This window comes from Garra rufa, chromosome 13, assembly GCF_049309525.1.
Source record: "Garra rufa chromosome 13, GarRuf1.0, whole genome shotgun sequence".
Lineage (NCBI taxonomy): Eukaryota > Metazoa > Chordata > Actinopteri > Cypriniformes > Cyprinidae > Garra > Garra rufa.
In genome coordinates this window covers 36,200,356-36,223,951 of record NC_133373.1, presented here as the reverse complement: position 1 = coordinate 36,223,951, position 23,596 = coordinate 36,200,356, and the positions used below count along the sequence as shown (strand labels likewise).

Here is a 23,596-nt window from a genome sequence, read left to right as displayed (position 1 = left end):
GTTATATTAGAAAACATCCTAAAAAGATTATTAATTTCCTTGTAAATTGGCAATACACAAAGGATGTGAAATTGCTTTCTTGTTGTTAAAGAGGTTTGAATGACAAACAAGTAAAATGTACTTGACTTAACCATCTTAATCCATGATTTTGACCTTGGGGACGGCAGCAGATCCTGTATGATCCTATTATCACCTACTGCAGTACCTTTATCCCTATACTCCCAATGGAATGCAATCCATCACCATGACAATAGACAACATCTCTTCACCATGGTGTTATTCATTGTTCCCAAGGGGTAAATTGTTCGAGCCTGAAAACATCTCTTACAGCATCCACTAAGCATCTGTTTTGATAGTTATTTAACTTTACATGGGCTGAAAGGTGCCTTTAGCCTGGCTTTATTTTTGCTGGCTGAATTCAACTATTATTGAACAACAAATCACTGCACGACAATTAAACGTGCACTATTACTTCATTAACTGTAACTGGCCTCATTATCCTGCAGTGTTTTGCTATATGTTTAGAATTGATTGTCTATTTAAAGTGAGAAAAGGATTGTACTTGCTTTTCTGAAACAAAGCAAGACAATTTTAAGGCTCCCTAGTCCTCCCAGATTATCTACGAAAAATAAGATGCAAAAAATGTCATTCATAATTTAAATAAGGGTTATGAGGTCAAAGCCATATGGAAATGAACGTGACCGTCGAGTTGTTAACAACCTGTTTGGTATTCAGCAGAAACAGTGACAATGCAATAATAACAGGTGATTTAACTATAGAAATCTTAAAGGTGCAGTAGCAAAAACAGTATGTTGGAGGGAGAATGAAAAATTGTCTTAATTTTTTTTATAAAAACCTTGGCTATCAGTATAAGTGGTTTTTCGGGGGCAAAATACTTGAGATGTTTATCATTTTCAAAAGAGAACAATGCTAAATATAGCATTTGCCTATTTATTTAGTAAAAATAGCCCTGTGGAAAGACTAAATGTTACAAAAAAAAAATCGTTATAAAGTCAGAATTGTGTGATATAAACTTGCAATTACGAGTTATAAAATCAGAATTGAGAGAATTGCGAGTTTGCATGCTGCAATTGGGAGAAAAAAAACACAGTTGCGAGTTTATATTTAGCAATTGCAAGAAAAAAAGTCAGAATTGCAAGTTTATGTGCCGCGTTAGCGAGAAAAGTCATAATTGAGTTTATATGCCGCAATTGCGAGAAAAAAGTCTGAATTGCGAGTTTATATGCTGCATTTGCAAGAAAAAATTCAGAATTGCAAATTTATATGCCACAATTGCAAGAAAAAAAGCCATAATTGTGAGTTCATGTGCCGCGGTTGCGAGAAAAGTCAGAATTGCACGTTTCTGTGCCGCAATTGCGTGAAAAAAAAAGTCTATATGCTGTATTTGCGAGAAAAAAGTAAGAATTATGAGTTTATATGCTGCATTTGCGAGAAAAAATTCTGAATTGCAAATTTATATGCCACAATTGCAAAAAAAAAGTCAGAATTGTGAGTTTATATGCCGCAATTTTGATAAAGTCACATATAAATGTAAGTGATATTTACTAAAACAAAAACAAAAGTGCAACAGAGACTCTCTTTACTGTGACATTAGAATCTGTCTGGCAGCCATAAAAACAAACCATACTGTATTTAAACAAAAAGAAACATAAAAAATGACATATACAGCTAACAAACACAACAAACGTCTCCTGCTGCATCAGTTCCAGTCCGCATCTAGATCATCATCGTCTATGACAGACGAACTGAACAAAGAAAAACTTTGAAGAAGTCCTGCAGGGCCTCCGGAGCCCAATTCAAAACATCTCCTCTTCTTTGTAGCGTTCTCTCCGGTTTCTTCCTGTTCTGTCCTCACGTTGCCTGTCTGCACTGTGGTGGTCTTCGCATCTGTGGTTATATTTTTACTGCTCTGTGTTCTTGTGTTCTCCCGGCCTTCAGAAAGCGGGTTCGTTGGCACTTTGTTTGTACTGCCGTTTATGCCCACTTGTGTAGCTAGGGCTGTTTTATCTCCAGTTTTTTCCTCAGATGAGTCCATAAAAGAGAACCTGGAAAGTTTAGCCAGAGTCGAACTGGCCACTTTCGCCTTTGGGTGGTCTGTCATCGGTGGGTGTTTACTAGTGTTGCCATTATTCTCACCTGGAGAGAGGCTATTGAGTCTGGACAGCAGCTGTTGTTGATGTTCAGTGTCCTCAGATGTCCCTGTGGTCTCATCATTCAAGACCTCAGAGGAAACGTCTTTGGTTTTATTGTGTGTTCCTAGCCTGGGTGTTTTATTAGCTCTGCTGCCCTCTGCTGGAGGACGTGAGCTTGACTGGTTCCCTGTTTCGGCCTGTTTTCCTGGCATCTGAGGGGAGGTAGGCTTCGCCCCCTTATATACCGGCTGATCAGCGTGATTCATTCTCTCTCTGGGCTTGAATGTGAAGTTTGTAAGTTTGCTACGTAAATCCTCTCCACTCTCGGCTCTGAGATCTGCCTCCTGGTCTATGTCCTGGTGTGTGTTTTTTCTTTTTGAGGGTTTCTTTCCTGTCTTGGGTGTACTGTGGGAGAACATCTCCTCTAATTCGTCGCCCGTCTCTCCTAAAACCTGTTCCTCGTTCAGCAGGAGGGATGCTTTCATCTCTTTCAGCCGTTTGCCTCTGAGCTTTTTGGAGCCCTTTTCCACAACAGCCTCAACCACGGATGAATCCTCATCTTTCTCCCACACAGAAGAACCCTTGCGGCGTATGGAGTGGCTGTTGCTAGGCAACACCGTCCTGCCCAGTGTAGTGGCGGTGGTGGCAGCGGCGTTGTTCTGTGTGGAGGTGATGACGGGGGAAGTGTGAACGATGGAGCTGGGACCAGTCGGGCTGGATAACGAGTGGAACCAGTCTAGGCTAGGGTCTGAATCAGTGGTCACCTCTACATTACTGTGATTTTGACCAGCTGGACGCTCAGTGGTGTGGTTACTACGTGGTTCGGTCCCTTTAGGTGAGCCTGGTCTTCTGTTCTTTAGCCTGAAGAGGAACACAAAAGCTGTTTTTAGGACAAATCTCAGATGAATTTTAGCCAAGTTTTCTATTTGCTTTACAATATGGAAGCCCCTTTCCACCACTGAATTAAAATGTAAAAAAAAAGGTAATTGTGTCTTTTTATCTCACAATTCAGACTTTTTTTTTCTTAATTGCGTGATACAAACAACTCACAATTCTGACTTTTTTCTCAGAATTGTGAGATTTAAAGTCAAGATTTTGAGAAAAAGTCTTTTTTTCCCCCCTCAGAATTGGACTTCAGTGAGATTCTAAGTTATCAAGTCCAATTCTGAAGGGAAAAAAGAAAAAATCCTAACTTTATATCTCACAAATAAAAAAAAAAGTCAGAATTGTGAGTTTGTATCACGCAATTAAGAAAAAAAAAGCCAGAATTGCGAGATATAAACTTGTAATTTTGAGAAAAAAGTAACAAAAGTGAAATATAAACTCACAATTTAAGTTTATTGTCAAGGTAAGTTATATTATCACTTTTTTTTCTCAAAAATGCGAGTTTCTATCTTGCAATTCTGACTTTATAACATGCATTTCCAAGTTATTAAGTCAGAATTGTGAGATATAAATGTGCAATTCTGAGAAAATATTAGGCTTTTTTTCTCTCTAACTTTTGGGCTTATAACTTGCAATTGTAATTTCACAATTCTGAGAAAAAAAGTTTATATTCTGCAATTCTGACTTTATATCTTGCTATTCTGGCTTTATAACTCACAATTTCAAGTTTATATCTCACAATTCTGAGAAAAAAAAAAGTAATTATACATATTACTAAAATACAATCGTATAAATCTGTATTTAAAAAAAAAATATAATACTAACTACTAAATTTATATAGAACTGATATACAATTTGATTTATATATATTTTTTTCAATGGCAGAAACAGACTTCCATATTAAAATGTATATAAACATTTTAATAATGAAAATTTATATTTTACTATTAAATTTTGTTAATAGAATTGAATATATTATTATTATTTTTTTTAAATAACGTTCATATTAATATTAAGTTAAATTAGCTTTGTATCTGACAAAATATTTGATTCTTATTACTAATTATAATAAAATATATTATAAATTAAATATATAAATATATGTGTGTATGTGTATGTATATTACTAATTAAATACAATTATATAACACCATTTTTAAAGCAAAAACTAATAATAATACTAACTACTAAAATTGTATATACAATTTAATTAATATTAATGTATACTATCAAATGTTATATTTAAAATAAATTAAATTAAATTTACTATTATAATGTATTAACTACAAGTTATCTAAATAAGTATAATTTATATTATTTTATAAAATAATATATTATTATTCAAACACTATATACATATTTTTCATAAATATTACATTAATACGTTTTATTTTGTATATTTGATACATTTTTAGAACCAATCAAATAAAATTGTGTTATAAAACAAAAACTAGTGATACTAACTACTAAATGTTAATATATTTGAATATAACATATTAATATAAAAATTCCACTTATCATTTCAGTTTTACCTTGAGAGTCTTTGCAGCTCTTTGTGTAGGATATCAGTCAATCCCAGCCTCTCCAGCACAATCTCACACTGCATTTTATACTGTTCACAGGGGTCGTCAGGAAAAGAGGTGTGCAGAGCATTCACATTTCCAAGCAGAGCACCTCCCTGAGGCAAACATTATAAAAATATGCTTATCCAGTTTTCAACAATTTAATATAGCTTCCGGTTGAAAGAGTAGTAAGCAAACCTGCATAGAGCACTCCATAACAGACACCACAACAACAGCGTCCTCTACTGTCACAGTCTCTCTGAACATCAGCCTGGCATGAGCTGAAACACACAGAGAGACAGTCAGATGAGCATCAGTTCCTGCAGATAAATGAAATTCTATGGAAAAGCAAAGAGTGGGAGATCAGATATTATGCTGTATGTTAGCATCTGACCCTCAGCGAGGCGGCTGAGACTCTCCAGCATGCGGATGGTCGTCCGGGCGGCGTTACGGGTGTCGCTCCGTCTCTGGAGTTGATAGTAGCGACTCAGGATGGTGTTTGCTTCCTGTGTTACACAAGGCTTAAGAGACTTGATCAGGCAGAAATAGGCCCTCATCTTCTCCATATTCCATAAACATGAAGACTCACTCGGAGCTCCTGTGGGAAAAAAAACATGAGGGGAGAGAGTTGAGAGAAAGGGAGAGATGTTAAGATGAATATTTTATAAATATGCAACAAATGGCAAGGCTTCACCATTAACTTCTAGTCAGTATCAAAGAGATTCTTAGCCAAATGAAGGGTGATCCAGCCCTCGAGGGGACAGATTTTTCTATCAAAGTGGCATCACTCAGGAAAATAACGAAGACTGCTGAGGGATGCAACAAATCCCATGAGGGAAGCACAAACCAGCAGTTGGGCTGGGTATAACACATCAGATGACTTAAAAATATTAGGGGTGGGCATAGATTAATTTTTTTAATCTAGATTAATCTAGATTAAATCTTGGAATTAATCTAGATTAATCTAGAATAAAATGGCTAATTTGAATTCTGCTGAAGGCATTCAGAATATGTGTGCTACCAAAATAATGACTAAAAGTAAGTCTTTGAGAATGGATCATAAAGCTCATAAAGCTGTTCTATGATAATTTGTTGATGAAAATAAATTATGTTCAATTAGATGTACTTGTGTTTACTAACTAACAATGAAATAATTTTTTCTACCTATTAGATTGTGTTTTTTTTTTAACGTCAACACCTACCCAACCCATTACATGTTACACCGTACTTTTATTTTGACAGGTTGCCGTGAAGTTTCTGTGTATACAGTATGATATGATGCTAGTTTTCTCAAATGAAACGGTAAAAGTGACACTCACAGCAGTTTGGGAGATTGAGTTTATCTGTTCATGTGAGATGAAAATGCCAAAAATTACCGGGAGCGTCACGTGTGTTTCAGTATGCGTGTAGTAAAAGCTTGTCTCCGCCATGCATACATACAGCTAGGCAAACGGATTCAAATTAAAACGGTCTTTTTGCATTTCAGTTTTCATATACACTAGTCGATATCGCGATTTGAATTAAGTGACAGACCAACAGTTGATTTATGAATCCAAAAAACGACGAATTCACGTGGCATTTTGCTATAGTAGATTCGGTTTTTATGAATGGAGGACGACGTGATCCCGTCTGTGTTTTGGCGGAGGAGACTTAAACGCGCGACCATATTCTACAGTCTTCGGTATACATCCGCGTTAAACTATCAAGGTGAAAGTCATCATATCTTGCGTAGTTTAGACCCATCTCCCAACCCAAATTTGAGAATAGATTAACGGCGATATTTTTTTTATCGCACGATAAGAGTTTCACGTTAACGCAGCACGTTAACACCGATAACGGCCCACCACTAAAAAATATATATATATATATATATATATATATATATATTGTATGCCATGTACAACAAAAACATACTATATGACTGGAGTTGGCATGGAGTTAAAATTGTGTCAAAAAATATATTCATGGAATCAGGACATGACTCAAAGGAAGAGAAAAAAAAAAACAAAGAAAAAAAACAAGAAAGGATTTTTGTAAGGATGGCCTAGAAATGCAAAGGCAGCTACAAGACACACTAGTAGTGCAAAAAAAATGTATATTACAAATATGCATCAAATATTATCTGGAAACTATCTGAATTTATAATATAGAAATATTAATAATATATAAAATATTATGTAAATGCATGTATATATGTAAATATAAGATTTTTAATGTTTTTTTTTTAAAATAAGTCTCTTATGCTCAAAGTTGCAAAAACACAGAAAAAACATAATATTATGAAATATTATTGCACTTTAAAAAAATAGTTTCTATTTTAATATACCTAAAAAAAAAAATTCCTGTGGTGCAAAGCTGAATTTTCAGTATCATTACTCCAGTCTTCAGTGTCACAGTCCTGAGTGTCACATTTTTCATAAAAAATTTTAATACGCTGTTGATATTAATATTTATTATCAATATTGTTTTTATTAACATTGTACAGTTTTTGCTGCTTAATATTTGTTTAGAACCTGTGATACTTTTTCAGGATTCTGTGATGAATAAAAAGTAAAAAAAATAAAATAATAATTTGTAATAATATACACTACCATTTAAATGTTTTGCAATGTTTTTTCCTTTTTTAAAAGAAATTAATATTATTTTTCAGCAAGGATGTGTTAAACGAATAAAAAGCGATGATAAAGATTTATATTGTTAGAAAATATTTATATTTTGAATAAATGCTGTTCTTGATAATTGATTATAAATCAGCATATTGTTAATAAATCAACGATTTCTAAATGATCATGTGACACTGGCTGAAGTAATGACTGATGAAAAAATCAGCTTTGCATCAAATGAAAAAATTACATTTTACAGTATATTAAAATAGAAAACGCTTATTTTAAATTGTAATAGTATTTCACAATATTACTGTTTTTTTCTGTATTTTGTATCAAATCCTTAATGAGCAGAAGAAATGTCTTTAAAAACGTAAAAAAATCGTACCGATCCCAAACTTTTGAAAGGCAAAGTTACAACTATGTATTTGGATTTATGCTTAGCCATTTAGAATTACAACTTCATATTCATATTCACAAATATATATTCAGATTTCATACATATATTTCCTCTTTTGCCTTTCATAATATAATAGAATAGTATAGAATATACACCTACTTTGAAAACCCCTGATATTACAAAAAAAGAGATTCATCTCTGGGACAAACCTTTATTCTGTAGGATGAAGGAGGAGATTATTTGGTCCCATTCTGGGTTTTTAGTATCCAGCAGAACCAGTACGAGGTCAAAGCGGCTTAGGAGGGGGCTGGCGAGGGCCACGTTCACAGACACTGACACATTAGGGTCATACTGTCCCTTTGGGTTAGTAGCTGCCAGAATGGTGGTCCTTGTGTCCAGCTTGCACACCATTCTACAAAAAAAAACAACATAGGAGATTTTATGTAATGCTTACAAGCATTTGGTTAATTAAAAAAAAAATTGTTTTTTCTCTCTAGTAGTATGTGACTCAGGTGACATTATATCCCCCAGCACAGTTGTGTCAAAGCAACTTTACAGCATTAAAATAGGACAATGTCAATAATGCAAAAGTTCCATGTTGCATCAAAGTCAGATTGCAGAGGACTCATCTGGTTTCTGTGGACTCACCCAGCTTTGGCCACACTAATGGTTTGTTGCTCCATGGCCTCGTGGATGCTGGTGCGGTCGTGCTCTTTGATGCTGTTGAACTCATCGATGCAGCACAGACCTCCATCAGAGAGGACGAGGGCTCCTGCCTCCAGATGCCACTCTCCAGAGTCCTTGACAGCAGCCACTGTCAGACCTGACCAGCATTTCACAATGATACAAACAAGGGCTGCTCAGTTTTTGTCACAACATTTAAAGGCATAGTTCACCGAAAAATGAAAATTCAGTCATTAATTACAATCCCTCAACACAAATTAAGATATTTTTGATGAAATCTGAGAGCTTTCTGACCCTGTATAGACAGTAAGGTAACTGGCATGTTCAAGGCCCAGAAAGGTAGTAAGGACATTGTTAAAATAGTCCATGTGACATCAGTGGTTCAACTGTAATGTTATGAAGCTACGGGTACTTTTTGTGCGCAAAGAAAACAAAAATAAATGTTATTTAACAATTTATTTTCTCTCGTGTCAGTCTTTAATGCATGATCATGAGAGTACTATGTAGTTGCGTTGCGGTCTATGTAGGGTCAGAAAGCTCTCAGATTTTATCGAAAATATCTTAATTTGTGTTCTGAAGATGAACAAAGGTCTTACAGGTTTGGAAGGACATGAGGGTGAGTAATTAATGACAGAATTTTCATTTTTTGGTGAACTATCTCTTTATCACTATATGGAGAAAAATCCTGGAATGTTTTCATCAAAACCCTTAAAGGAGTAATTCATTTCCAGAACAAAAATTTACAGATAGTGTACTCATGCTCATCATCCAAGATGTTCATGTCTTTTTTTTTTTTTTTCAGTCGTAAAGATATTATGTTTTTTGAGGAAAACATTTTAGGATTTCTCTCCATATAATGGACTTCTATGGTGCCCCCGAGTTTGAACTTCCAAAATGCAGTTTAAATGCAGCTTCAAAGGGCTCTAAACAATCCCAGCTGAGGGTCTTATCTAGCGAAATGATCAGTTATTTCTAAAAAAAAAAAAAAAATTTAAATACTTTTTAACCTCAAATGCTTGTCTTGTCTAGCTCTGCGTGAACTGTGTATTCCGGTTCAAGACAGTTAGGGAATGTCGAAAAATTCCCCATCTCATTTTCTTCTTCATCTTCAAAATCGTCCTGCAAAAGTACCGACCCAGTGTTTACAAAGTGAACATGCAAAGAAGGTCAAACACCCTTTAAAAAAAGGTAAAACAGCAATGTAGGGCAATTTTGAAGGAGGAGAAAATGAGATAGGAGTTTCGGAGTTCACACAGAGCTAGACAAGATGAGCGTTTGAAGTTAAAAAGTATCACTTTTTTTTTTTTTTTTGAAAATAACTGATCGTTTTGCTAGATAAGGCCCTTTTTCCTCGGCTGGGATCGTTTAGAGCCCTTTGAAGCTGTATTTAAACTGCATTTCGCTCTGAAAGTGAACTACTCCTTTAATTTCTTTTCGACTAAAGAAAGAAAGACATGGATGACATGGGGGTCAGTAAATTATCAGGAAATTTTTGCTCTGGAAGTGAACTAATCCCTTAAGAACATTGTTCTCATTGTAAATGTTAATGAGACAGTGATGTGAGGTTTCTAAAGAACGTGTGGAACCTGCATTAGTAGATCCGATTCCTGCGGTGAGCACAGAGCGTGGTGTAATCTTAGCTGCGTACTTCAGAAACTGTGACTTCCCAGTGCCTGGATCGCCCACAAGCAAAAGATGAGACTCTCCTAAATAGAGCGCATACTTTGAGTCACATCTATTCACAAAAGTAATACACTTTTCAAGTATATCTCTGAACTTCACAATAACTCCAAATGTCAGACTGGCCATTATGTAGAATGTGAACGCATACCTCTCACCTTGGTTCCAGATGCATCTATTCTCTGTACCCCACCTGCCAAAACCATAGCAACAGCCAGCTTGACGACGTACATGCCGAACACCTGAGGGCAAAGACTCATCAAGATCTCATTCCTGCCTTCAGAATGTCAAGAGAAAGAGAGAGACAAAGAATAAGAGAGACAGATTTTATGATTCATAAGCCCACACTGAATCCCATGAGTTGCTTTACATTATGATTGGCTGCTAGGGTTGACTGGGATGTTGCCAAGGCGTTTTGAGTGCTTTGGGAGTTTGCTTAAATGTTCTGGGTGGCTGTTAATGTCCTGTAAACAGTTGCTAGAGCTTTACTAGGTTGTTCCCCATGTTTTTAGTTCAAGCACATAGCGCTGAAACCCTATTGTAATTGTTAGAATGGCCAAGGATCAGCAATCTCCATGTAAAACAAATTGTGCAGACCAAACCATAAGTTGTAGAGACTTGAAACTTGGAGGGATGGTAGCACTCACACCACCGACAACGTCACCAAGGCTCGCCCCAATTAGCCTAACGGGGGCGCTACAGTGATGAAAAGTAGGAAATCGCTCATAACTCCTAAACTGTCAGTCTAAAGCTCTAGGACTAGTTTGCAACTACTAGTCCTAGACTAGTTTTCACCCGATCAGAACCAAACCAGTGCAGAAAGATTCTCTGGAGAGCGAATATCAATAATTATCAAAAAAGATTGAACTTTCGATTCACCATTGCAAAGAGACACCAAAATATCTGAACGGGGCAGGGCCACTTTTAGTAAAATGCCTATAACTCCTGAACGGAATGAGATATCCTTGCCAAGCTCAGGACACTTGTGTAAGAGATCAATAGCCGCTTTTCCACTGTCGGGCCAGTGCGAGCCAGTGCTAAGAGCGTGCCGGGCGGGGCCAATGGCCTCGAGTCGCAAGCACCAAGGCCAAAAGTAAGCTGCGTTTCCACTATCGAGCCAGTAGCCTCGCTGTGCAAACCTAAAGCCCGCCCTTTACACACCTCATTGGATCAAACGTCACGAAACCCCTCCCCTTTCAGCGGGGAGATTGAAAGTAAGTCAGGTAGGCCACCATAGTGTGATTATCGAACGAACAAAATGGAGAGATCCGAAGCGGCTGTTTGTTTGCTCCTTTCGGTGTTTTCTTGGTGGAAGATGAGGCAGCGATGCAAAGATGGAAGCTTATGTTAGCTGCAAGGCGAAAAAAAGAATAATACAGCGAATGCAGAAACGCCTTGTAATGTTGGCGATGTCTGTTCTGATGCAAGAAATGCTCTGCAACAGTTGTTAATGCAGCAGCAATATTTTTAATATATTACATTAATAAATCACGTGAAAAGAAGCTTTGTTTTTATGACCTACACTCAAATCTTTCGTCTAACTTTGTATCACATAAAACAAAATGTTGCATCTACACCCTACTGCAAAAAATAACGACACCTTTGTACTTATAGTATAATCTTTTATGCCTTTATTTAGGTACAGATACAGTGTATGTTAAATGTTATCAAGGTGTGTTGGTGAGTTTTTGGGGGGTTTTTTATTTGGACGATGTAAATCACCTTATACATCAGATCTCATTTTTATAGGATCGTACTTGCATTTGTCCAAATTTAAATAAGAGTATACTCATCAGACATGCGTTTAAATAATGTTTTCATCACATAGTTGTCTGTAACAACAGTTAATGGTGCAACTATTAATATAGGACCTGATTTACACAGGACAAAAAAGGTGCTCCATCAGATAACCATTTAAGTAATGTGCCCATCAAAACGGCATAGATTTCCATATCAATATCTGCCTAATGTGTCTTTTCTGCATGGGCACCACTTTGTCCATTGTGCGTTTTTATGGCTTTGTACTGCGCCCGCAATTTCTTCAACTTGTCTCGAACTTAACTAGATATTTAGCTTTGAGAGTTCAGCAACGATGTATTTTATCACGTCTTCGTTTCTGCAGACGCCGTCAAACTGGCATTGTACATTGTCCTCGGCCCAAATACTCAGAAGAGCCCTGGTATCTTCCGCAGACCAGTACTGACGATTCTCCATTTTAAGTTTTATGAGTTTTTTGCACGACGTAATACAGCGAAATGCGCATCTTACCGCAGACACACTTTTACCTGACTGCACGCTTATCGAAACTTTGCATGAACTCCGCCTTTCACTTTGACCACGCCTCAAGCCCCAGCTGGCCCGCTTTGGCCCAAGGTTTTCGTCGGGCCGAAAAACCCAGGCCATTAGCCTTTAGGAAGCACCGACGAGGCACGATCAAGCCCCGGAAGTGACAGTGGAAACGCGACTGGCCGTGGCACGCACTAGCACGCCCGCTTTTGGCCCGACAGTGGAAACGCGGCTAATCTGAGGTCACTGGACAAAAATCAAGGAGTTTGGCCACTTGGTGGCACTATAAGCATAAAATGGCTATACCTACACAACCATTTGTCCTATTAACATGAAAACCGCTGTGCATGGTCTTGGTCAAAAGTGCCAGAAGTGTCTATAAGGACATTTGCATATCTCAAAAAAAAAAAAAAAACATGGCTGCCATTGGCCAATGAAGTTTGAGCACCCATTAGACAAGGTTAACAGAGGCTGATCGGAACAAAACTCGGAAGGCCCGTTTGACTCACGGCCCCAAAAGTCTGTGAAAAATTTGAAAGAATTTCAAATTTGAAAAACCTGCACAACTGACAAGTGATTCTAAACAAGCATGCAAAGTTTTAGGGCCTATTTACACCTGGATCTTATTTGTTAAAACGTTTCCATTTACACTTGGCCACATAAATATGTCTTTGCAAAATGGATATAAATGCAGCCTTTAATTCCCACACTATATGCAAATTTAACAGAGTTCACGTCAACGAAAGCAACAGATAAGCACTGCATTTTATTCATTATCAGCAAATTTCAAGATCAAAAATCGCTCCAGGAGAGAGCACGGCATCAGCCCTGGGAAGATAGGTTAGTCTCACTACTTTTAATGAGGATGACTGTGTGTTAAGAGATACTCAGCTACTCATCTGTAGCGATGCATGTTGCATTAGCGCTGTTATATCTGACTATAACATAACATATAGCCTATAAAATGCTCTCACACCTGTATTATTTCAATATTTTGGGAGGAGTAAAATTTTCATGTGGTTTCAACAACCAGATGCATTTACACTTGTCCAGTTTCATCTGAAATGTGGCCCAGACCACCTCCTGAAGTGGTTTGAGTGATTGGATTTAAATGCGTCTCGAAAGCATTTCAGAGGGCATTTACACCTGGTCATTTCATAATCGGATAGCTATCCAATCAGAGAAAACGCATGAAGGTGTAAACAGGTTCTTAAGGAGATTGGAACACAGCTGGTGCTATAACAGTCATAACCATTAAAAACATAATATTTCCAAGGTAAATTACCTGGATTTGTTTTTTTTTAAATCATTGATTTAGGTAGTCACAGACATGCTAAATAATGTCTTTTTCATACGTGCTGAAATGCCTTAAAGCGCTCGAACCCCAATAATCGCTGCTTGCAGCTATATTTTTTCTCAGTTTTTCCCCCTAACATCCATCATGTGAGATATTATTCACATTTGCAGCACAGACCATACAGAACGAGTTACATGCCGAAGTTTAATACTTGCAGTTAGGAATGTGTTCAAATCCCTAACCCAATAACCCTATGAGCAACAGTAGCCTAATAGTGATAGTGTGCCACAGCAAACACCACTGGCAACAGACTACATGCACCTAATCAACTGAACTTCCTCTACAGGGATTATAATCAAGTTTGGATAGCAATAGAAAGAGAGAAATCTGTTAAATGCTGAGAAGACATGGTATTAAAAATGCCATGTTGTTTATTTGTACTACTACACTGGGTTTCCCAGAGATAATGTTTTAAAAGACACCAACCAGCAATGGGGTCGTGCTTGTGACTGTCCCAGAAATCTTCAAACTCCTTCTGAATGTCTTCCAGCACCAGTGCTGTGGTGGACTGCTCATTATTGACCTCAATATAGTTCGCTTTCAGCACAATCTCTACATCACAGCGGCAATCCAGAAACATCGGCTTCCAGCGCTGACACACAACTCCATACACAGTGATGTCATCGCCTGCAAAAAAAAAAAACACATGACAGCATTATATGAGGGGGAAAAGACACGATGTTACAAGGAATGTTACTATTATTATTTCAGTTAAAAAAAGTAAAAAAGAATCAAATACACTTGGATAAAAGGAACATCATGAGTTGCTAGGCAATTCAGTCAAAAATACACAGGCTGCACTCTAATATACTGATACACTGCTTAAAGTCCCCATGAAATCAAAATTAAAGTTTTTTGGCTTTTAGTATGAATATATTAGCCTTAAGGTTATCTATAAGCTAGTGTTCTTCAAAACAACGACAAAATTCGTGTTTACAAGATATGGGCATTCAAAACTTACAGTCTCGTCACTTCCGCCAATATGAATCAACGATTTTGATGATATCACCGTGCACTTCAGCTTCTCATCAAATGTTCTGTCCAATCAAATGCTCTCTAGAGTCCGTAGTGTCCCGCCCCCTACACTATAAATAGACACTGAATCTGTGGCTAAGATCGTCACTTGTTCACAGTGTAAGTGTGTCCTGTTTGATGATTATGATCACTAGTTTGTTTTAGCAAGAGATTCATATTGAATCTATGGGGTAATTTATTAGACTGTGGCTGTCATAAGCTTACAAATGCGGATTTACCGAGCTCAACGGCTCTGGCCCGAGCAGATATAAATGGAACGCTATTGGCTATTCAAAAGAAGTGGGCGGGGCTGGGCGATATGTTTTTGTTTCAGTTAAAATTACGTCACCACATAGAATAACGCTGCGTGTTTCAAGGCACTTCAGTGGACCTTTAATATTTTTTGGAACCTTTGATATTTTTTTCAGGATTCTTTAATGAATAAAGTTAAAGGTAAAAAGAACAGCAATTATATAAAATAGAAATCTTTTCTAACAATATAAGTCTATCACTTTGTATCAATTTAACCCATCCTTGTTGAATAAAAGTATTCAAGAAAAAAACAACAGTAAAATAGTGAATATTGTTCACATCAGTAGTGAATATTGTTACAAAAGATTTCTATTTTAAATAAATGCTGTTCTTTTTAACATTTTATTCATCAATGAATCCTGAATAAATGTCACAGATTCCAAAAAAAAAAAGTTTTTCAACATTGATAACTCAACATATTAGAATGATTTCTAAAAGATGATGTGACACAGAAGACTGGAGTAATGATGCTGAAAATTCAGCTTTGCATAAACTTGGCTTTGATGAGCAGAGAAGACTTCTTTAAAAATCATTAAAAATCTTACTGATCCCAAACTTTTGAATGGCAGAGTATCCGTCTATCTCTCTCATTTTATTTTCATTTTAAATGTGATACAGTTTTCTGTCCTGTACAGTCAAATTATTAAAGCCAGTAAATATATGGATAAACTACAGACTGGACTCTGGACTAGCATTTACCTGATTTGCAGCTGTCCACAAGATCATCCTCCAGGATGATGAGCATAGATCTAGGGATACTGCCCACTGACAGTTTCTGTACCTGTTGGTGAAGGTGTTATATACTTTTAATTTTTCATTGAATATTTTTGGTATTATTTTTTTTTTTGCCCTGGACATCACATCCACAGACCATTTGCTGAACATCTGATGCATAAGGAAAAACCCAAACTGAACTATTTCTTTAGCACCAGGTTGCTCCAGGTTGAGAGTCATCCAAGAATAAACATCTCACCTGCTCTTGGATTTTGATCTCCTGGTAGTCCTTGCAGGCGGCCGGAGGCGCGTCACTTCCTGACAAGCACGTAAATTTGAAGGAATTACATCCATCCTCGTTGGGGCAGCTGGTGGGTGGAGTGAAGGTGTAAAACTGCTCAAACGAAGCCTGCACGGTGAACACGTGCCTGCATTTATTGCACATGTAGTCTCTCTCATACTCCAGCACTTTGGTCACACTGGTGCGGATGACTGTGCCCGTGACAGACAGGAAGTGGCCCACGTCTCTAGCTTTAGGAATGTGATCTCTGGTCAGCTCAGGACACATAGGTAAACCTGCAAATGAGTATTAAAGGAGAAGTTTACTTCCAGAACTGCAGTGTGCTTGAAATGCTTGTCTTGTCTAGCTTTGCGTCAACTCTGTGTATTACAGTTCATGACAGTTAGGGTATGTTAAAAAATTCCCATCTGATTTTTTTCTTCAACTTCATAATCATCCTACGTCGCTGTTTTACACCCTGTTTTTAGAAAATAACCGATCGTTTCGCTAGATAAGACCCTTCTTCCTCGGCTGGGATCGTTTAGAGCCCTTTAAAGCTGCATTTAAACTGCATTTTGGAAGTTCAAACTCGTGGGCACAATAGTCCACTATATAGAGAGAAAGCTTAATGTTTTCCTCAAAAAACAATTTCTTTACGACTGAAGAAAGAAAGACATCTTTTATGGACAAGAGGGTGAGTAAATTATGTGTACATTTTTGTTCTGGAACTAATCCTTTAAGGGAAAAAAGCCAAATGAACAGCATGAGGGAGAGCAAATGTTGACAATTTTTATTTTTTTGAAGTGAATGAATTAGCAGCATGCATCATATTAGCCACTAGGTGTCAGTGTTATTCCACCACAGCTCCTTTAAAAGAAGTTGCATCTTCTACCGCTAGATGTCCCTGCATATTAATTCATGAAAAGTTTAAAAGCTGAGTTACAGTCTCTTGCACGTTCTTGCATAATGAATTAACCCGGAGCACGTTCAATATTTGAATATGACCTGGCCCAGTATGGTTGCATCATAGGAAAACATAAAAGAAAAAAGAATCAAAAACGTCAAAGTTACTTAGGCAATAAAAACTGCATTCAGTTTTTCTTTCCCCTCTAACCACAGACACAGACCGCAGTGGCTGCGGAGAAAATGGGTTTGAGTAAAGTGTGTTTATTCAGATGAGTCACGTATGCAGGGCTACAGATGAAGAGCGTGTAATTACAGGTGACGGCAATCATCTCCTGCAGGATGTGAGAGAAAAGCACTTGGCTTCACCACAATGCAATACAATCCATCCCACATACCTCAGGGATCAAACGCAAGCCTCCCCTCTCAACCTACACGTCATCTAAAACAATCTTCACTCTCTTCCTGTCAAGCTGTTTTTAGATAAGAAGATTAGGGCTGGGCGAAACACTGAATATTCATGATATATTGTGAAAACTGCAATGATTTTAAGTATTTTGACCATTGTGTTTCCAAATAGATTGCATCATTAGACAAGAACACAAAGTTTTTCAAAAGCACGAAAGAAAATCTCTTAAAAAATCCATTACAGAATTCCAGAGAGAATGATTTCCATAGTCAGAAACAGTTACTTAAAAAAATAAAATAAAAAAAATACAAAAATGGAACAGCATCCCTGATTTAAAATATTAAAATAACTAAAAATAAAATGCACAATAAAAAAGGTTCTTTCAAATATAAATAAGTATATAAAAAATACAATAAAATGCACTCTTAATAAACATTTTTTTCGTAAATAAATAAATAAAATAAAATGCACTCTTGCTTAAAAGTACTTTCAAAAAATATATTTTTGAGTAAAATAAAATGCACTTTTGTTTAATACAAGTACCATTTAAAAAATATATACCATTTATTTTATTTTTTGAAAGAACTTTTATTAAGCAAGAGTGCATTTTATTTTATAAAAAAATTGAAAGTTCTTTTAAGCAAGAGTGCATTTTATTTTATTGAAAGAACTTTAAGAGCGCATTTTAATTTTTATTTTATCATTTACAAAATAACTTCTTTTAAGAGTGCATTTTATTTTTATTATTTACTTATTTATATTTGAAAGAACATCTTTTATTGTGCATTTTATTTTATAGATTTTGATATTTTATTATTTATTTATTTATTAAAATAACTTATTTTTGTTTATTTTATTTATATTATTTTATTATTAACTTAATATAAACTTTTTTTATTTTGTTATTTATCTATTTATTTTTTGAAAGAAATTCTTTTATTAAGCAAGTTATTTATTTATTAAGCATAATTATATTAATTCTGTGTTCATTTAAAAACAGTGAGGAAAACTTGCCTCAGTGATTTTAACCAGATTTTTACAATATTTACCTTCTTGTTTTAATTATTTTAAATCTACTTGCCAATAATGATTATTCAGCTGAAATGTTCCTATACGTAAATACTGACACCATTAAAAGACTGAAAGATATAGCAATATTTTATCTATCTCACCCAGCCTGACCTTTAATGCGTGTCTTCTTTTATATTACAGGTACGTCACACCTCTTCAGGAAGACAAAAGACGATTTTACCCACTAGGTTTGCTGAGACACCACCAGGATGCACAATATTACTCACTAATGACCTTCACTAAGGCTTGAAAGCATCCAGACACATGACGTGCTTTTTCACAGTGATACGACCAATGGTCTGTCTTTTTATTAGGGGTGTGAACCTACAGTGGTCTTACGGTTGGGTTCGATTACGATTATCATGTCATCGATTCGGTTCAATACAATAGCTCGATGCATCGCGATGCATTGACGATGCATACTCATTTTTCAATTTTACTTCAAATATATACAGCTGTCTTAATAAATACAAACAGTCAAATATATGAACTGAAACTTTAATCTTACCTTCTCAAAGCAAACACACTTCTTGAATGTATCAAACAAAACTAAAGTCTGCTGGACACAGAACACAACAGCAACATTTAGAATAAATACACAAATGTAAATACCTGGGCTTTGGTTTCGTTGTAGAGTTTGTAACGGGTGAAAATGTTGTGGCTCCTTTAAGAGCAGAGTGCACAGTCTGCAGCTATATGCCATGAGTACCGCATGTGTGCGGGTGCGATGGTTTTACTTCTAATTTCTGTTGCTCATTTAAGTTGTCTTCTTTAATAAGTAACGCTGTTGCCAGGAGAATAATGCTCAAGATGTGGAATGCGACCCATGTGTGGTTTGGTTAATTTTCTGCTACAACGTGAGTTAGGCGAGCTATCCCGACTAGGCGTTACAAGTTCCGCCATAATCTTTTCTGAAAAAAGTGTCTGCATGAGGGAAGCTTATATCGCGGCTCCAGTGTATTTAACAGGTGGCGAAACTCCTGGTTTTCCACCACAGAAAAGGGCCGTATATCCTGTGCTATAAAAGCTGCCGCTATTGTCATTTTAAACGCGAAAAACTAAACCGAATACGTTTTCAAACGAGAGGTATCGCTCAGATCTTATTTAATTGAAACGAGGGAACGAATAGAGTCCTTCACGAGCCCCGTCCTTGTCCGACAATTTATCAGAACAGAGTTTGTGCAGCAACTAAAATAGTTCAGTTTTGGATTCTAATGGCAAAGTGGCTAGATTTAGTTTTGTTTCCGTTTTAAGTTAATTTAGAAATATGTTTGGAACATTTTATGTTTGTTAAATTCAAGCTTTTGCTTTTTTAAAGTAATGACCTAACGACCAAGCGGCAATGAGTTGAGCATGTTTGATAAATTTAGCCTTCACAAATCAACACGACTTGCATTAAATACAATCTAACGTTATAGACATAAAACACTTGATGCATTTCAGAATATTAATTTAAACATTTAAACTAGATAAATGTGCGCAGTTAGAGCATATCCAATCGTTTGTGTGGAGAGTGAAAGCAAAAGCGGGCTTTGTAGCTGACATGGAAGCTCAAACGCGATCACTTGCATTTTTTCTTAATAGGCTAACAGTCAGTGGAAACCTAAAATACACCATTTTTGTTGATAAAGGTAAGAGTTCTACATCATTCAAAACTGCAAAAGGTCTACTATTATTATGTGCACTCACAATATCAACAAAATGTTATATTTGTGTAAAACGACGCTGAGCCATAGACGCGCTCAGTGCTTTTAGCCAGTCTTTTCAACCAATTAAAATAATGTTTCAGTCTTTTAAATTAATTACTAACAAAAAAAGACATTTGTTAAATACACACAGATGTTTGTTAGTTCGTTAAATGCACCCGTTTGTAAAGAAAGTGGCAATAATCAGTTGTTAAAATCTGAAGACTTATTTTATTCAGTACTCCCCTCATTAGACCAACCCCCCTCCCGGAAAATTATACAAGACCCCCGGGTCGCGTGTTCTGGCACCGGGATTGAGTCCGTTATAATCGGTTTTGGTCTATTTCTGAACCGATACCGAATCGTCCTTGTCTGCATCGCGATGCATCGTAAAAACAATTCATTTTTACACCCCTACTTTTTATGGCTGTGCGTCCTATTTTCAGAGCCCCTTTCATATTCACAGCACGCTGGATCTATGAGTGGAGTCTGCGCCAGGGCTATTTATAACTCTCCTTTGTCCACAAACGGGATAAAAACATCTAGGGAACAGGAAAGGTCAGTCAGCTGATTATTGCTGACACACTCCCTCCAGCAGTCTGAGACTTGGCTACATCCATCTAGAGACCGGTAACATTTACATGGGCTAATTTGCATGAGTGGTGCTCTTCGGCCATACATAAGTCCACAACACAATGCCATTATAGTATATAGTTATAACTACTATTAATAATAGCTTGCTAATATTACTTTAAAATAGCATTTATTTTCATTTTTTCATTTTTTTATTTTAATTTTTAGTATAACTTATATGCTGTTGTGATTATTTTTTATATTTACATATTTAGTACTAAAATTTTCATTTTAGTAATTTTTTATTTTAGTATTTAGTTTTAATTTAATTTAATTTCAGTTATATATACTTTTTTAGTTTAAATTTTTATTTATTTACATTTTAGTGCTTAGTAATGTTAGTTGTAACATTGCTAACTAATTAGTAAAATAGTTTTTACTAACATTTTATAATTCCTAACAGTTCTTTTTCCAGACAAAATTAAGTTTTAATTGCTACTTACTAATAATATTTACTAACAGTTCTACTGATACTAGTAGGATTGTATTACTAATAATATTTACTAATAATTTTTACTAATATTACTAATATTTTAAAATACTTTCATAGTTCATTTTAATTTTAATTCATTTTTAGTAATTTTGTTATGTGCTGTTGTAATTTTTTTATCATTGCTGTCATTATTTTTTATTTTTATATATTTTAGTATTTTGTTTTAATTTAGTTTTTATTTCAGTTTTAGTTCAATTTAACTTTTTATTCATTTCCATTAAGGAATCTTCATGTCAATTACATTTATTTCTTTTGCGAATTTTCAGTAATTTTTATTTTTTGCTCTTTATATTTGATTTCAGCTTTATTTCAAAAAGTGTTTTATTTTCAGTTAATGATAATAACCCTGCCACCAAGCATAAGTCTGATTGTAAATTATTAGTCTGTAATGGTTCCTAAACAAGTCAAACAATCATAGTTTTGCATATGAAACATTTCTTCAAAAATTCTCCTTTTACGTCCCACAGAAACTATAACAGCATACGTTTCGGAGCGAGTAAATACTGACAGAATTTTCATGAAATATTCCTTTAAAGCCTCATTCAGCTGTTCTTGTCTGTCTGACCTCTCACATGAGACGTCCTCTCTCTCCCCTCAAATCCAGATCAATACCCTTCCCGCAGAGCCATTGCTCATCTTGTTGTTACATCATGCAGTGTTTGCACTCGCACCTGACCAGCTACACTACGCTTCATCTGATCTCCCTCCAGCTCCCTGTAACAGCGAGCCAACATCCCGACGCGTAACGAGACTGTTGTTACAGAGAAAAACACATCAGCATATCCTGCAGGTTATATGACACTAGATCAGAGGAAGCGACAACGATAACAGATAACGGTTCACGGCAGGACAAACGAGCTGTCTGCCACGGTGTGCTGGGGTCTAATTGCCTGTAGAGGGAAACAGCCTCTGTGTTGCATTGACAAACTAATAGGCTGCAAGCCTTCAAGAGCAAATGAAACAGGCAGTCAGAGGCATTTACTCTGTGGCTTTATGGCAGCACAGATCTAGCAGTTACACAAAGAGAACAGTCAGACACATACAAGCCACTTGTGATCACATGTCATATTGGAAATATAGGAATTGTTTACTGTTTTGCATAAACAGGTATAATAGCTTCATTTGCAGGAGCTGTAATATTTATAGCATATACTCTAGTCTAAACACCCTGGAGTATGCATACAGCATTACTGTCAGGCCTACAACACTTCAGTACCAGGACAGACAAGTCGGTAACACTTTAAAAATTATTTTCACTAGGTATTGCCAAACACTACCAGTGTTGGGAACTAACTAGTTACATGTAACGGAATTACGTAATTTAATTACAAAATAAATGTAATTGTAATTAGTTACAGTTACTGAGAAAACATGTGTAAATAAATGACAGTTACTTCTGAAAAATGCCAGCGATTACAAAGGGGATTACATCTGATTTTTTTCACACACTCACCCCCACTTACAGATTTAATTGACTTCTTTCATAAATTGCATTGATTCATACAAATGCAGCTGCTGCCATTTTTTTTTTTGTACACTGTAATGGATTATACGATAACTAACAAACTAGTACTACTTCCTTAATTATTTATGTGGTGAAATGTTGTGTAAGAAAACTGGTAAGACTGCACTCTATACCTAAAATGTCTATTTTGAACTTGCCGTTTGCCAACAACTGATTTCTTCATGGAAGCTTTGCGTTGAAATATTTCACTCAGATCAGTGTTTCGTGTCTAATAATTTTGACCTAAACATCTAAATAATCTATGAAGCAGTTGAGTAATAAGTGGGATAATGTTGTTGATAATGTAGCCAGTTGTTACCACAAAATAAAGATGTATATTATCCCTTACTTAATTCAAGTGATGAAGGATTTCGAAAGTCTGACAATAATCAAAGTTGAGTGCTACTGTAAGATTAACTCTGCCTGGTTTAAATGTTTCAAAATGAATAACAGTTGAAAATACTCGAAATTTAGAAAAGTAATCAAAAAGTAATTAAAAGTAATAAGTTACATTACTTTTATAAAGTAATTGAAAAGTTACACTACATTTTAAATCAAGTAATCTGTAACCTATTACATTTCCAAAGTAACCTTCCCAACACTGAACACTACATAATGCTTAACTGATCTGAATGTATATAATAGACGAAATTTAAAATATTGTGTAAGTAAAAAAGATTTAAAATGTATAAAATGTATGAATATACTTGAATATCCACTTTAATTATATTTTATATAAGGAAATAATCATGTCGTGTTTTGATACTTAAAATACTGAATGAAAAATATGATTCAAGCTTTATTCTACAATGAAATTAGTTGAAATCATACACTTAAATTCTAAATAAAATGTATATAAAAATAATGAATATATATATATATATATATATATATATATATATATATATATATATATATATAGTGTGTGTGTGTGTGTGTTTTAAAAATACTTAAAGAAAGATTAAAGCT

The 23,596-nt window shown here is 35.7% G+C and overlaps 1 protein-coding gene across 1 annotated transcript in view; it reads right to left on the bottom strand.

Annotated features, from left to right (window-relative positions):
- Positions 1 to 1,460: 1,460 nt before the first annotated feature.
- mcm9 (minichromosome maintenance 9 homologous recombination repair factor) overlaps positions 1,461 to 23,596 on the bottom strand; it is a 25,001-nt gene continuing 2,865 nt past the window's right edge. Inside the window, exons 2-12 of the mRNA XM_073816738.1 lie at positions 15,909 to 16,225; positions 15,635 to 15,716; positions 14,036 to 14,236; positions 10,118 to 10,243; positions 9,873 to 9,992; positions 8,251 to 8,425; positions 7,812 to 8,014; positions 4,994 to 5,197; positions 4,798 to 4,880; positions 4,570 to 4,715; positions 1,461 to 3,014 (exon numbers count right to left, since the gene is read on the bottom strand). Of these exons, the coding sequence (XP_073672839.1) occupies positions 1,721 to 3,014; positions 4,570 to 4,715; positions 4,798 to 4,880; positions 4,994 to 5,197; positions 7,812 to 8,014; positions 8,251 to 8,425; positions 9,873 to 9,992; positions 10,118 to 10,243; positions 14,036 to 14,236; positions 15,635 to 15,716; positions 15,909 to 16,225 (2,951 nt within the window). The 3' untranslated portion in view covers positions 1,461 to 1,720. The remainder of the gene's footprint in view (positions 3,015 to 4,569; positions 4,716 to 4,797; positions 4,881 to 4,993; positions 5,198 to 7,811; positions 8,015 to 8,250; positions 8,426 to 9,872; positions 9,993 to 10,117; positions 10,244 to 14,035; positions 14,237 to 15,634; positions 15,717 to 15,908; positions 16,226 to 23,596) is intronic.